Below are 14046 nucleotides of genomic sequence, written 5' to 3' on the forward strand. Positions count from 1 at the left end.
TAAAATTTAACCCCAAAATGATTAGTGCCAGTCTGTGTTTTTTTGAGACGATGATACTCAATGCTAAGTTCATTTCTGTTCCGTGTACCATAGTGATGATTGTCATCATTTTTCCTGAATTTAGCTCTATTATCATGGACATACATTATACAGTTAAGTATATATGTTACGGCTAAAGATAGTTATGAATATAAACTTAAGATTAGCCGGCTAAACTTAGGTTTAGCTTCGGGTATTTGCTAATGTTAGTTTCTTCTATCTTTAGCCGGCTAAACTTAAATGTAACCGCATCCAATCGGCTAAAAATGTAGAAGCTAATAGAAAAGAAGAAAAGTATTGGCAATGCTTGAGGGGAGCAAACTTTCAGCAATTGAAAGAATTCAAAGAAATAGTAATTTAATAATCAAACTATCAATGCAATGCACTTTTTGTATGAATTACACACAGTTTTAATAGCAGAAAAGCATTTTGTTAAGCAGTTAACAAATTGAGAATGAACATACATAGATATATTTGTTTTGTGTCTCAACGTAATCTTATTAGCGAATCTAAAAATCTAAACGCATGATAACAAAATTCGAGACGAACATGCTATTTTGAATGTGATGAATGATGTCGTGAAGTTCTTCATCAAAATACCAAAGGTCAAATTCTGGAGCAATATAAGTATCAGTTCCCAATCTTATTTTTAGCTAACCGGACTATTTGGCTGATAAGCTTTACGATGACTGCACTTGAATCCTCCGGGATGATTCTTCAAGGATAGCCACAGGTCGTATTTTGTAATCCGTATGTTCAATTGATTGGGAAGAAATTTTCAACAAAATCAGCAAGAAAACGTGTTTTCAACTATTTTTATGTTCATAGTTTTTTTGTGCTTTTTTGCAAAAGTTTTGGTTCGAAAGAAATTGCAACATCAGAAATTATCGTTATTAATTCGTAGAAAATTTTTTCATAAACATAATTATTGAATGGTAGGGAAAATAGTTTGTTCACAAAAAAAAACTCTCTATGTCTAATATCCTATATTTCATTTCCTTGTGAGGTCATATTCTGGTTCTTCATAGGACAATTGTTATCCACGTTCCTATTGTTCTGTCGAAAACTGCTTATCTAACTTCTGTATGTGAATTAATTTTAAAAAACTTAAGCTCGATTTGAAGAGCATCAATCTCCTAAACAGATGAACATAAATCATCAAACATTAAATTGAAAACCCATGGGCGTTATGTTACAAAACCCCAATACAATAGAATTCGAGGCTATTTTGCATATTTAAATTCTAACAAAAACGTGGCCGCGAGCTTTCGTCTTCTGCCATCCGACCATTCAAAAGACATCACCCCTCCGCGTGTCCATCGAATACATTTTTAGCCGTTTCGTTTTGGGTAATGTGCACATTAGCCAGCTAACGATGAAATTCCCTGAGGCAGATGAATACTTTATCGAACTTTAGCCGGTCCTCGAATATAAACCTAAGTTTAGCCGGCTAATCTTAAGTTTATGTTCACACCTATCTTTAGCCGTAACATATACACAGATGTTACGGTGAGTATACCCAATGATCGAAACAACTCTCTGCATGAAATGATTCTTGGGACTCCAAGAATGTTCGAACCTTCGTTCGAACCTACATTCACTGGATCTCTGAGATATTGTTCGGAATTGTAATTCTTTCAATTCTTCTTTCTTCGAAATCAGTTTCGACATTAAATCCATGCTTGATTCCCTAAACGCGCTCTTCGTGTTTTTCTTCCTCCTATTTCTTGAGTAAACTTATTGAAGTATGCCTGATCAAAGTTGGGTCGGTTCGACATATTCATCAAATCATAAATTGCATGTTCTTTTTTTAGAAGTACATCTTTCTTTTAGAATCCATAATTCGATATCTTTATAATAAACTGTAAGTTTCAAAGTAAGTTTTGATAACTGTTCATGATGTAAAATGTTATATCTAATATCTAATCAATTTAACCCATTTCTAAGAACGCACATCGAACGCATGATTTGAAACTCTCAAGTTCCTTAAACGCAACGCAAATCAAAATCTCCTTCAGAACTGCAAAAATGTATACGTATTGAAAAATACAGTTCTCTGTAGAGCGCGGCGTTGCCAGATTGTAACCTTGGATGAGAGAAATCGTGGCTGGTTTCACACCCATAAATAGACCATAAGTACAATAAATTAACCATCATCGAGTGCTTCAAGTCGATTAAGGGAAGGAAACCCTATACTGCTAAATTCCAAAAGTGATGTCTAGACGATTCATCTATGAAGGAGCCGGAGTAGGAATACTGATGTCTCACTAGATACATATATCGTCTAGACATCACTGGAACCATAAATTGACACCTTCAATATTCTTTTGAAAAGATTGATTGAGATTCCACTAAGTATAGAAAATTATAATAAAGAACTTTATAAATTCAAACAGATAGCAGAAAAAATGGTTTTGATATAAATATAATTGACAAATTATTACATAAGAAACTAAAGAAACTATACATTCTTTTATTATTGGCACCTTTCCCTCCGAATGAATGCAGTTGAAGATAGAGTAATAAGGTATGTGGTCCATACCTCACTTCCAATCTCAGACGTATAACCTTACTGAGGATCTCAAATATCCCCGAACGAAATAATCGACAGGATTGAAATCTGGTAGTCTAGTGGCCATGCATATATGGTCTACCTCTGCCTATCCACATAACCGTTACAACCTTTATTTATATACATTTTTTTGAACCGATATCAACATAATAAATAAATAAAAAAAACAGAATTTTACTCTGAGGAAGAAATGTAAGTATTGATTATAAAACTTTGATACCATGAGCTAATTATCAATAGACAATGCACAAATAAACCCCTTTATCGGAGTCCGAGAAAAATTCATTGTTTTTGAATGGATTTGTGATTGCTATTGAATTCTTTTTATTTCAGGTCGATCTAAGAGCTCAAGACAACAACGGGAATACCACCCTTGGAATATTCGTCAAAAGTGTGGTGCAGAATAGTCCAGCTGGTAAAACCAGAAAGTTCAAAACTGGCGACAGAATTTTAGAAGTCAATGGGGTGAGCTTAGATCAGAAGTCTCATGAAGAAGCCGTACAAATTATAAGAAATGCAAAGAATCCAGTAACATTTGTTATCCAGTCTCTGATACCTTGGGTGAGTTTATATCTCAACATTAGCTTCTTACCGCTGCTTTTTTTATTTTGGAATCTCTATACAATCAGCCTAATGCCTTGAAAATAAATAGAGTTTGTAGAAGGAGTTTGTCATTTGAAACATGGGAGATATTTGAAAATGGCGGTCTACTTCTTTTTTCATTACTCTTCGAGTAAATAATTCTCAATATGAGCGTTTGGTGGATAATGAAATCAAAAACAGCCTGGCGATCTCCCATTATTATGATATGAACTACATTCAACAAACTAATCATCTTAAGGGTGGCCTGTGTGGCTAGAGAGACTGATGAACTGATAAAGCATCGTACAGATCATGGTGCGATTATGGGCAACTCCGTCTTTCCACTGTTGGGGTTGCAATTATGATCTATGCAAATAGACAAGGACGACAGGTTCTCTATGAATTATTGTGAGATGGTAATGGGCGTCGAAATACCCCTAGTTCGTATATTTCATAGATTAATTGAACAGTTAATCTATGGTATAGTTCAATCAGGGGAGTGCCGTTAGAGTGCAAAATAAGAAAATGTAGGAAGCCACATGCATGAATTTCGAAATAAACTTTTGCATCAGATTCCTCATATTTCGTATGGAAACGTTTAACCATCAGAAATCGTTGCTTCTTTAGCAATTTTTTCAAAAATTTACAGTGTGTATCTTTGACTCGTACAAATATTTTAACAGTAGATTCTTGAAGTCAAAAGAAACACTTTTTTCCAATACCATTTTTTCTGATTCGGCCCTGATAAAAAGATATAGCCATTTGAACTTCTCATAATGATAAAATAAAAACTATTTTGTACATTAATGGATACTTTATTGCAATATCTGCTCTACATGTTTCGCCTGGTTAGGGCATCTTCAGGAGCTATGTAAGCATGAAATAATAGAGGTGTGTATCATTCAGCTTTCGTTTTTCACAATATTAAGAGGATTGAACAACATTTTTTCGGTCAATTTAAGTTCAGACACAATAAAATCTTTCTTTACTAGAAACATCTATAAACTACATTGACAGCGTCGGATATTTGACGTATTTGACAATTCACAAAGTATCAATACACGACATGACATCTGACATATATAATAACAACGTTCCGAATATCAATATATAAAAACAAACAATGTTATATCAGACTCTCGAAAATGGGATGATAGTACAGGCAATTGTTGGGATACAATTTTAAATTTTTCGCAATCTCATATATCTCCATCAAGTCATGTTGGTTACCACTATCCAAGCTGTGCAGAAGTTCGACATTTTCGTCCTTATCAAAGTCATGGTTGTAAACTTGTTTTCCGAAGGAACTTTTGTCGTTGTAGTTCCTTATATGTTCGGCTATCCTAGTGCCTAAGGCTCTTAAAGTTTTTCCTATATAAAACTTATCACATGTCTTAAAGTTAAGCTTCTTCACACCGTTCTTTTCCAATTTTGGAGTCTTGTCCTTACAATTTAGCGAATGGTTGCAAAGGCAGTTGTTGGCCTTGAACACTATGTCTATGTTGTGTCTTCTCAACATCTTCGCAATGGTATAACATATCTTACCCTAAAATGGTAGTGACAATCTCTTCATTGGTTGTTTATTATTCCTAGAGGATATACCATCGTTGTGTAATTTTATGAACTTCCTCATCAACAGCCGGTCCACCACATTTGATTTGTAACCATTTTTGTAAGCGATATACTTGATTATCTCCAACTTTTTATCGAAATTCTCTCTACTCAATGGTACACTTAATAGTCTGTGTAAGTAGGTGTTGAGGGCAGCAAATTTGTGGTAAGCAGGGTGGTTCGAGCTTTCATTTATTATTGCTACTGTTTGGGATTCTTTTCTATATATATCCACAGATATTCTATCCTCTTCCAAGGTCAGTGTCAAATCTAGAAAATTGATCTTGTTGAAACCAATCTCCAATGTGAAATGAATGTTTTTATGTAGTGTGTTGAATAACTCCAAAAAACCCAAATATGATCTGTATGCTATCTGTAAATATATTCAAAATATCATCCACATATCTGTAGTACTTGAAAATGTGACGTATTATGGGAGTTCTCAAATTAAATAATATTTCCTCCAAATGATACATAAAACTTTCTGCCGTCAGTGATGATGGAGGTGCACCCATTGGTAAACCCTTTTCAAGTTTATATATTCCATTGTTGAATTGGCAGAAGTTTTGTTCTAAGGGTAGTTTGAAAAGGTTTATATCCTTTTTCAATTCAGGACATACATTTTTCTCTGTCAGCTTTTTGTCTAACAGTGTAATATATTCATCTGGAGGGATAGAAGTACATAGGTTTTTAGTATCAAGGGAAATTAGTTTAGCACCCTCTGGAATCTGTAAGTTCTTCAATGACACTTGTAACGAGAAGGTAGTTTTGAAACCTACCCCTCATTTAAGAATAATTCTTTTAGTTTTCATTCTTAAATAATTATAATATGTTTTTGAATTAATTTTCCGATAAATATTTTCAAATTTCCAATTCGGGATTCCGACATCGTTCGGAATTGTAAACATTTCGCACCGTTTTTATTCCGTTTTCAGTCTGAAAAACGATGTCGCACCGTATAAAACATCCTGAATTGGAAGATAACCGTGTTTTTTGTTCGCTAGCACAGATAAGTCGAAATTAAGACGTTTTCATCGACGCAAAATTACCGAATTTCGACTGTCGGGGCACATCTGATTTCCGCACCCCCCCTGTGGGTATAAAATCAGATGTTCCCCCGCAGGTCACTCCACTTAAGATTTATTGCCTGACCGTCGACTTGACTTACGATTAATTCACCGATTGTTCACTTGAGATTTATTTCCTGATCGCCGACTTACTTACTTAGTGCCGTCCCTTGGAATTTTTTAGGAGACTTTTTTTTTGGGGTTTTGTTTTCTTAGAGTTCAAATTCTTCTATTTTTTTATTTTCTCCTTCACCACAGTTGGGGCGATTTTTTGTCGAGTTTCACGAGTGCTAGTGGCCGAATATAGCCCAGAGGTAAGACGACACTCCGTTTTTTTTATTATTCACTGTTGGAACTTCAGCTCCTATCTTTCCCATTCCTGTACCGCAGTCTGAGTTCCACCCCTACTGTCATTAAAGTACCCTGCTGGTGTGGATACCCGGGGGGTACCGAAGGCACTTTGGGGTGGCGCACCCTTTCCTCATTTTCCGTCTTTTTATCTCGTTCCCGTGTTCACCCCTACGGTTAGGGAGGCATTCTGCTGGTGTGGATACCCGGGGAGTGCCGAACGCGCCTAAGGGTGAGCCGTCGTAACTCTGTGTCGTAATTTTTCATCCCCTTACCTGGCTGAAGTCCGATATCTGTCCGTTAAGTGTGCGTCTTAGGATCTGGCTGGCGAACAAGTCCGTAAACCCCCGTATAACTTTTGAGATCGGATCGCGTTTCATTTCTTCCTTTTTGCCCTGTAAATTCACTGATCTCGAGTCTTTCACTGTACGAATTTTATAATAGTGCCATTTGTGTTTCCTTGTAAGAGTCGACAAATATAATTTGTGTGCGTTGATTTTGACTTTCACTGGTTGTCGCTGACACCCCAGACACCGAGGAACCTTGTCTTCGGCTAGTAGCTACCAGGGTAGGTTTGCTATTCTCCCTTAAAGAATAGCTGGCGCTCGAGAACACCGAGGAAAATCCGTTACACTCTGCTAATTGACTACTATTCTTTTTACTATAAGTGCGTTTGAACTCTGCTCAATCTTTTAATTTGTCACTTAGGAACTTGCTTATTTAGTAAACAGGTGTGTTTATGTAGCTCACAACGGATCTTATAGGTATATTATCTTTATGGAATTTAGGAAGACCGTATAACTTGGGGACTTTTGGGTTTCGGAGAATCAAATTCCTATATTTACCAAAATTATCTTCAAACTTTTTAAAAACTTTAAAGTTCTTCACTTTGTTGATAAGACGTGAAGTGGGGTTTATATTTAATTTCACGAATCCATTCTCATTCATAAATTCTTCTACCTTATCGATGTAAAGTTTCCTTTTTAAGATTACCATACATGATCCTTTATCTGCCTTCACCACTGTTAAATTATTGTCTCTAATCTTCTTCTTAATGTTATTGACCACTCTCATGTTTTCCCTCGTTTCTTTATCTTGCTTAAATGTTCTCCTCCTCTCATTGAGGAAATGGCTTTCACAATGTGCTCGAATTTCATTGTTGCTGTCTATGTGTAAGGTCGATTTCTCCAATATGGCGTCCACATTTACTGCAAATGCTTCCAAACGTTCGTTAGATGGGTTAGGTATAGAATGTTTTAGTCCCATGTCCAAGATCTGCATTTCCCTCTCAGAAAAATGTATTGATGACAAATTTTTTGTATTCGGGTGGAAGTTGAAAGGGGGGTCTGGTTGTAATATCCTTTCCTCATTTTGAATCTTTACCTTCTCCATTCGTAGTCGATCTAATTTTTTCTTGGAAATGCCAGTTTTCCAGATTCTCAAAGTCTCCACTCCATACCCAGTCTCCTCGATAATCCGTCTGTGTTCGCGATTGTTCACGCTGTCTAGATTTTTAATCATGTTTTCCAATAACAAGTAACTGTTTCTAAGTTCGGTATAGTGAATCTTTCTCTCAGGAATTTCTTTCTAACATTCCAAGTTTCTTCGTCATTCAGCTTCTTAGATAGTTCGAAGTAACAAAACCTAGGTATCAACCTCTCCAAAATACACGTTCTAACGAACTATATGCTGAGTTTTATGTTGCAAATATTGATGGAAGCTCTTCTGTATTTAATGGCCAAGTTTGACGTACCATCCTCGTATAATAAGTTACTCAGCAATCGGCAGATTGGTGAGTCACTTGTTTTCATAATTAGCTGTGCCACCCCTGGGGAATCAAAATAACCTTTAGCCTGTTGTTAGTGTTGCACACACACCGATTTTGGACGGCCGATTTTAAATCGGTCGTCCAAATTCCAATAGTGAACCACGTGTGGGAACGGAACCTTGCACATACGCCGACCACTGATCGGTGACGGTAAAATGCCGGTGAGAAACCGTCCAATACCGGCAATATCGGGATGAAGTGGCGTACGTGACTAAGTACACTTTTGTACAAGCACCTATTGTTTACCATTGAACTCAAAAAGGAGTACTTTCTTGAGTTCAATGTTTTTTATCAACCATTTCAGTCGACTTTAGTTGGCTAATCGTTTGGACGGTAAAAATCCGATTAGTGTGCTAGCAACTGCTGCCGATAAAATATCGGCCGATTTTATTTCGGGCCGTCCAAAATCGGTGTGTGTGCAACTAGGCTTAGACTACATATTTCATTCTCAACTCTTCGCCATTTCACCGCCATCATGGAAGAAGTATTCAAAGTAAAGAAAATCAGTACTGCAAAAGGTGGACACAGCTATGCGCTAATATCCTCAAAGGCAGTGATGACCAGACTACTCTCAATTCACAACTGCAACTGTTCCACTCAAATGGAGTTGAATATTAAATTGGTCGATGAAATCATTCTGTAGCCAAACTTGCGCAATTAATTAAAGTTGAGCTATTCCTACATTCCTGTTGAATGTTAACCAAATGGAATATGGAGCTCATTTTTCTTTAGTGTAGAATGATATTTTGAAGACTTTTGGCAAATATACCGAATGAAGAAAAGATAAGCAACATAATGGTCAAAAATCAACAATTTCTTTTTTTTTTCAGATAGAAAATGACGATTCGAATCCAAGTGATGATCCAACTCCAATTGCTTCACCTGTTAGTACAAATATTCCAGTAACCTTTTCTGACGAATTCAATGAGGTGAGCTCTCTATAATTTACTTCATTTTTGATATAGTGTGCTTCCATATATAGGCGTTTCTATACCTAAACATACAAGTGTTTCGGTCGTTTGAAGACAAGTGGACTGATATTCGGGATGGAATGACGAAAAAATCTAAAATATTTCCTTGTTTCTTGTTTCTGTAGTGATGCCCACGAGACCAACGAGACGCGACCCTACTAATGTCTCGTCTCGTCTCGCCAATAAGACTGTAGTCTCGTCTAGTGGCCCCTTGTCCCGTCTCGTCTAGAGTCGCGTGCGCGAGTCTCTTAGTCCCGTCGTTCATAAAGTTTTGTGAGAGCGGAATATTTAACTCTAATATTAATTATAAAGCAATATCTACTATGGCAATTTTGATGACCCTTTTTTTTCAAGGACATCTTGTTGAATGCAGTTAATGAGAATGGATCAGAAAATAGAAGATTGAATGACTTGAGCATTGGGGAAGAATCTGAACCACCTAGTATATCAGTCACTCCCGAACCAATACAGAATTACCAAAGGCCTGCCACTCCTCTGCCAAATGATGAAACACATTCCAGTGACAGTGAGGATGAAGATGATGACTCAAGGCTACTGGAAGGAAGAACTATGTCTGCAGCTGGACAACAGGTGAGTGCTCCGCCAACAAGGTGATTTTGATTCAATCAATTACGTCACTGAGAAAGATGTTTTATTCGAGCATCAATGAAAGTTGTTAACAAGGTGCTTGTCATACGCCTCCTTATATATTTTTGTTAATTTTGTATCTATCGATGGGAAATTTCGCACTTTGATGCTCATCTGGAGCATCACAAGGCTGATAGCCTTTGGCCGAAATATATCGGAATTTCGATGATTACTTGACGAATGCATTCATGAAAAGAATGAGATTTTTATGTGGCATAATTTGGGATGAATCCATAATCTCGATTATTCATAATCTCTATCATCAATAATTTCACGTTCACCTAAAGAGTTATTGAACACATAACATTAATAAAATAAACTTAATTTAAAATTCATAAAGCTAAGTGTATAATTATCTTGCCTACAAATTTATCTTGTGGGGTTGCTGTGTTGATTTCGCCCGGGAATAAATGACTCAGAAACGTATTCATAGTATGATAACGGGCTTGATCTTCGGGAATCTTGTAAGCCTTTTTTTGTGGAGTATGAAATATCAATTGTCTCTCGCATCTGTTCATACCAAGAAGATATAGCAAAAAGGTATAATTCAGTTCAAAACAGAGTCAGAAGATGGCAATGTCTAACTTACTGACAGAAGTTGGTTCGTTAGCAGTGGCGTAGCATACTCAATAGGTACAATTGTGAAGAAGTTAATTTAAAATAGATTATAATTTAAAAAAAATTAGAAAACAAGTTAGGTACAGCAACCTTTCGAACTAAAAAGAGAAAAATGAGTCCAAATATCAATTATAAATAATTGATCAATTTGCAATTGGGAGCAAATAAAGATCGATTCTTTAGCAGAATAATTCAAATTTCAGTAACGATAAAGGTGCTTTGTATATAAGGGACAGACAGAGAGAGAAGAGTAATTAGGAAAATTCAGTTCATTGTACCCCACGCTTTTTTACTTCAATTTGAGTTATTCTTTTAAAAACTCAATATTTGTTTGGTTTTCTTCGCAAATTCATCAATTGTTATTGAAATTTGGACTTTCGGACTTTCAATTTGTTGGTGTCTAGATGAAAATTGATGCAGAAACATTCAAAATAAATTCAAGATTTTGATGAGTCGAATTTTCAGATGAATTTATCCACATTTTCATTTGATCCAAACACATAACACCGGAAATGTTTGTTTTTTAACGAATTGAAGTGGTACCGGTTCCATCAACTGGAAATTTCTTCACGTTTTGGTCTTCACGAAGTTGATTTATTTTATTCTCTGGAGTATATAGATTACATACAGATTGTTGGCCGAGTTTGTCGGGCACACCAGACCTGCCACCTTGACCAAAGCGATCTATTATGGTACAAAAACTTCTCCCTCCAGTACCATCTAAGGAAAGAGATGATGTGAGAAAGGTAATGATTCTTGGTGTCTATCAGCTTGAGATAGAGAGAGCCAATTCTGACCCTGTCTGCCGCCGAGCGGTCACAGCGGAAACTGCGGTGGAATCTACACGTTTATTCTATTGTCTCTACACATTTAGTAAGATGTAGCCCGAGGTAACATAATGTGAACAGCCGTACGTCGGCTTAATTCTCAGAATGCGTAACTCCAAATCCTATTACTTGTCAGGAAACGTGAAAAACCAATTTTTTCATTTTCTACCAGTTCTATGTAAATAATTTCATACTGCCTACCTAGTTATCATCAAAAGAACATTTAATAACCAGAGTACTCTTCAAAATTTTCAATATTGGATAATAACAAACGAAAAAAGGGAGTTAGGCATTTTTCTCGATCAAATTTTATCAACAATTTGGAGATACAGGTTTTTCTTCAGGTCCAATTGAACTGAACGCAATAGGGGAAAATACTTTATTCGAATGAAATCAATGAAATCTCAGTTGCGCACTACAAATTTTTCAACATTTATTATTCAAAAATGGGGTATATTATCATAGAAATCGTGATAATCACGTTCTAAGACATTTTTCAGCATCTGTAGGTGTTTGAATTTTTCTGCTTGTATTTTTAGCCTTGTTGAATGAAGTCGGGGCAAGTCACAGGAATTAATTGGCGCGATATTTTTAATATTCAGTCGAATGGGTAATGATTGCCAATCTTCAGTATGACTAAGTTTGAAAAATATACCATTTTTGCAATATTTCAGTGCCTTAAGGTCAGTGACTACAGGTGCACCGGCAGCAGCTTTACCAGGTCTTATAGATTTTACTGCCTACAAGTTATCATATTTTTTGAAGAACTCATGAGTGAGATATTCAACATGATAAGGATTTTTATGACAAGCAGTTTTGCAAATATTTACGTAGTCTGCAGGAATATTAATCTTTTTGTTTCGAATTTGTCGCTCAATTACTGAATGCATACTATCGACTTCCATCTGTGTGTGTCCTTTTTGTAAATACTTTTGGATTACAGTTATACCAGTCTCTAAGGAAAAGTTCAATAGGCCATTTGCTAGGGTAGAGTTCCGATTTTGGTATCCGCAACCGTCACTCCACAATATGATTTGGATTCCTTCGGAATTTCTTTCTTTCAAATTGAACATTTCAATGTGATTCTTTAGAAAATGAATGATACTACTGGTGAACTCATTACTTGTTAACCCACCTTCAGACTCGTTCCATAAATAGCAAAATCCTTTTTGGCGTTTAATATCATAAACTGTGAAGTTATGAACAATAAGTTTGGTTTTGTAATAGAGTGCAGAAACAGTTGACTTTGGACACAGCAGAACTGATTGTAGATCCATGGTGAAAACATCATTCTGTGATGATTTGTCATTACTTTTTTCGGCTCTTGCCTCGTCTCTTGATTTGATGTGTTCATTATATTTATTCTCTGAGATATTCCCTGTTTGAAATGACACACATATATCACAAAGATCTTTCTTTGGTCTATATAAAGATAGTTTATTTCTGTCGAATTCTTTGTGAAAAGTCGCTATCGATATGGCTTTTTGGTTCTGATTCTTGCAGAAATCAGATTTGTAGAATCGGTACAACTGACTCTTATTAGTCCAGATTGGTTCAAGATAGAGCTTCGAGGTTGAAGCTCTACAATAATGAGACTCCATTTTAGGCAAAGAATCGAAGAATATTTGAATCTGTTTAAGGTCGTTTTCAGCTTTCTGTTGCTGTCGTATAGGTTCTTTGATACCGTCCTTGGCCCATTTCTTCACAACCCATTCTTTTACGCCAAGGGTATTTAGAAACATCGTTCTACAAACTCTCATTCTGGGGGATCCTAAGAAGAATGTGTTTGAAAACGTTCTTCTCGACACTTCATTCAGACTCCGTTTTCTGGATTTTCCTTGAACACATACATGGTTTCTCACGAACATCTTTTTTTCTGAGCATGTGCATTTCCAGAAGTCGTCAAATATTTTTCTTCTTTCAGTTTCGGTAATTTTAGAGCACATTAGGGCGGATTTTCCATTCTGACTCAACTTACAGTTGCAACTCCCCTTCATTGATCTAGGTTCTTTCATTAAGTCGTATCTCCATTTTCCATTCTCCTTTTTCTTTCCTTTATAGGATTTTCCTTTTTCTCTATTCAAACTCTTTTTATTTTTATCCCAGGTGTTCTTATCTACTTCTTGTTTTGAAGACCGTTTTTTTATACATATATCCTGAGTTTCATTCTCATTTGTTATATCACTCAGTATATTCGGAATATTTTCAGGCGATTCAGAACTATCAGAATCTTCCGAATTAAGCTGAAAATCCGAATCATTGCTGCTTTCTCCTGAATTAACTGTACTTCCATCACGAGCATTCCTGTTATCGAGTTCATTAAAAATTGGAGGTTCTTTGGAGATGGCAGATGTAGAGGGATGGACAGTTGTTTCAGAGAGTAGTTCTTGAAAGTCGTTCTCCAAATATCCTTGAATAATGTGAAACGTTTCAAAAACTTACACACACAACAGTAGCAAAATTTACCTTCCACGTTTGCAAATATTATTTCAGCCTTTTGTATAACTGTAGCTGGATCATCACTTTCATTATCCATACATTCTTGGATACTATTTTCGGCATTCCTCAATGCCTCAAATATTTTATCCACCCGGCGAGACATAATTATTCTGTAAAAGAAATGTATATGGAAAAGTGCGTATCTCCCAATCTCTGCATGTGTTTACTACTGAACTGTATATTGGAATACCGCGTATCTCCAATACTCATGGAAATGATTGATTTGAACATAATAGAAGAATAATTCTTTCATGAAAATGATATTTCGGAACACTAAATATATTACTTACGTACTAACAATATTTATATAAAACAGGAATCACTCAAAATACCTCAAATATTCATACAAATCCGTTAACACATGTGCAATGTATGCAACAACAAATGGATATCTGGATATGCGCACTTTGCTGTTGCAGAATTTGTTGAGGTGGAA

General features: G+C 36.0%; 1 protein-coding gene across 4 annotated transcripts in view; it reads left to right on the plus strand.

Annotated features, from left to right (window-relative positions):
* The window catches only part of LOC123308260 (inaD-like protein), a 370976-nt gene that overhangs the window by 126100 nt on the left and 230830 nt on the right, over positions 1-14046 (plus strand). For all 4 annotated transcript variants that reach the window (XM_044890846.1, XM_044890847.1, XM_044890848.1 and 1 more), the window contains exons 16-18: positions 2945-3172; positions 8878-8976; positions 9373-9609. In XM_044890846.1, the coding sequence (XP_044746781.1) occupies positions 2945-3172; positions 8878-8976; positions 9373-9609 (564 nt within the window). The remainder of the gene's footprint in view (positions 1-2944; positions 3173-8877; positions 8977-9372; positions 9610-14046) is intronic.

This window comes from Coccinella septempunctata, chromosome 2, assembly GCF_907165205.1.
Source record: "Coccinella septempunctata chromosome 2, icCocSept1.1, whole genome shotgun sequence".
NCBI classification, from domain to species: Eukaryota; Metazoa; Arthropoda; class Insecta; order Coleoptera; family Coccinellidae; genus Coccinella; species Coccinella septempunctata.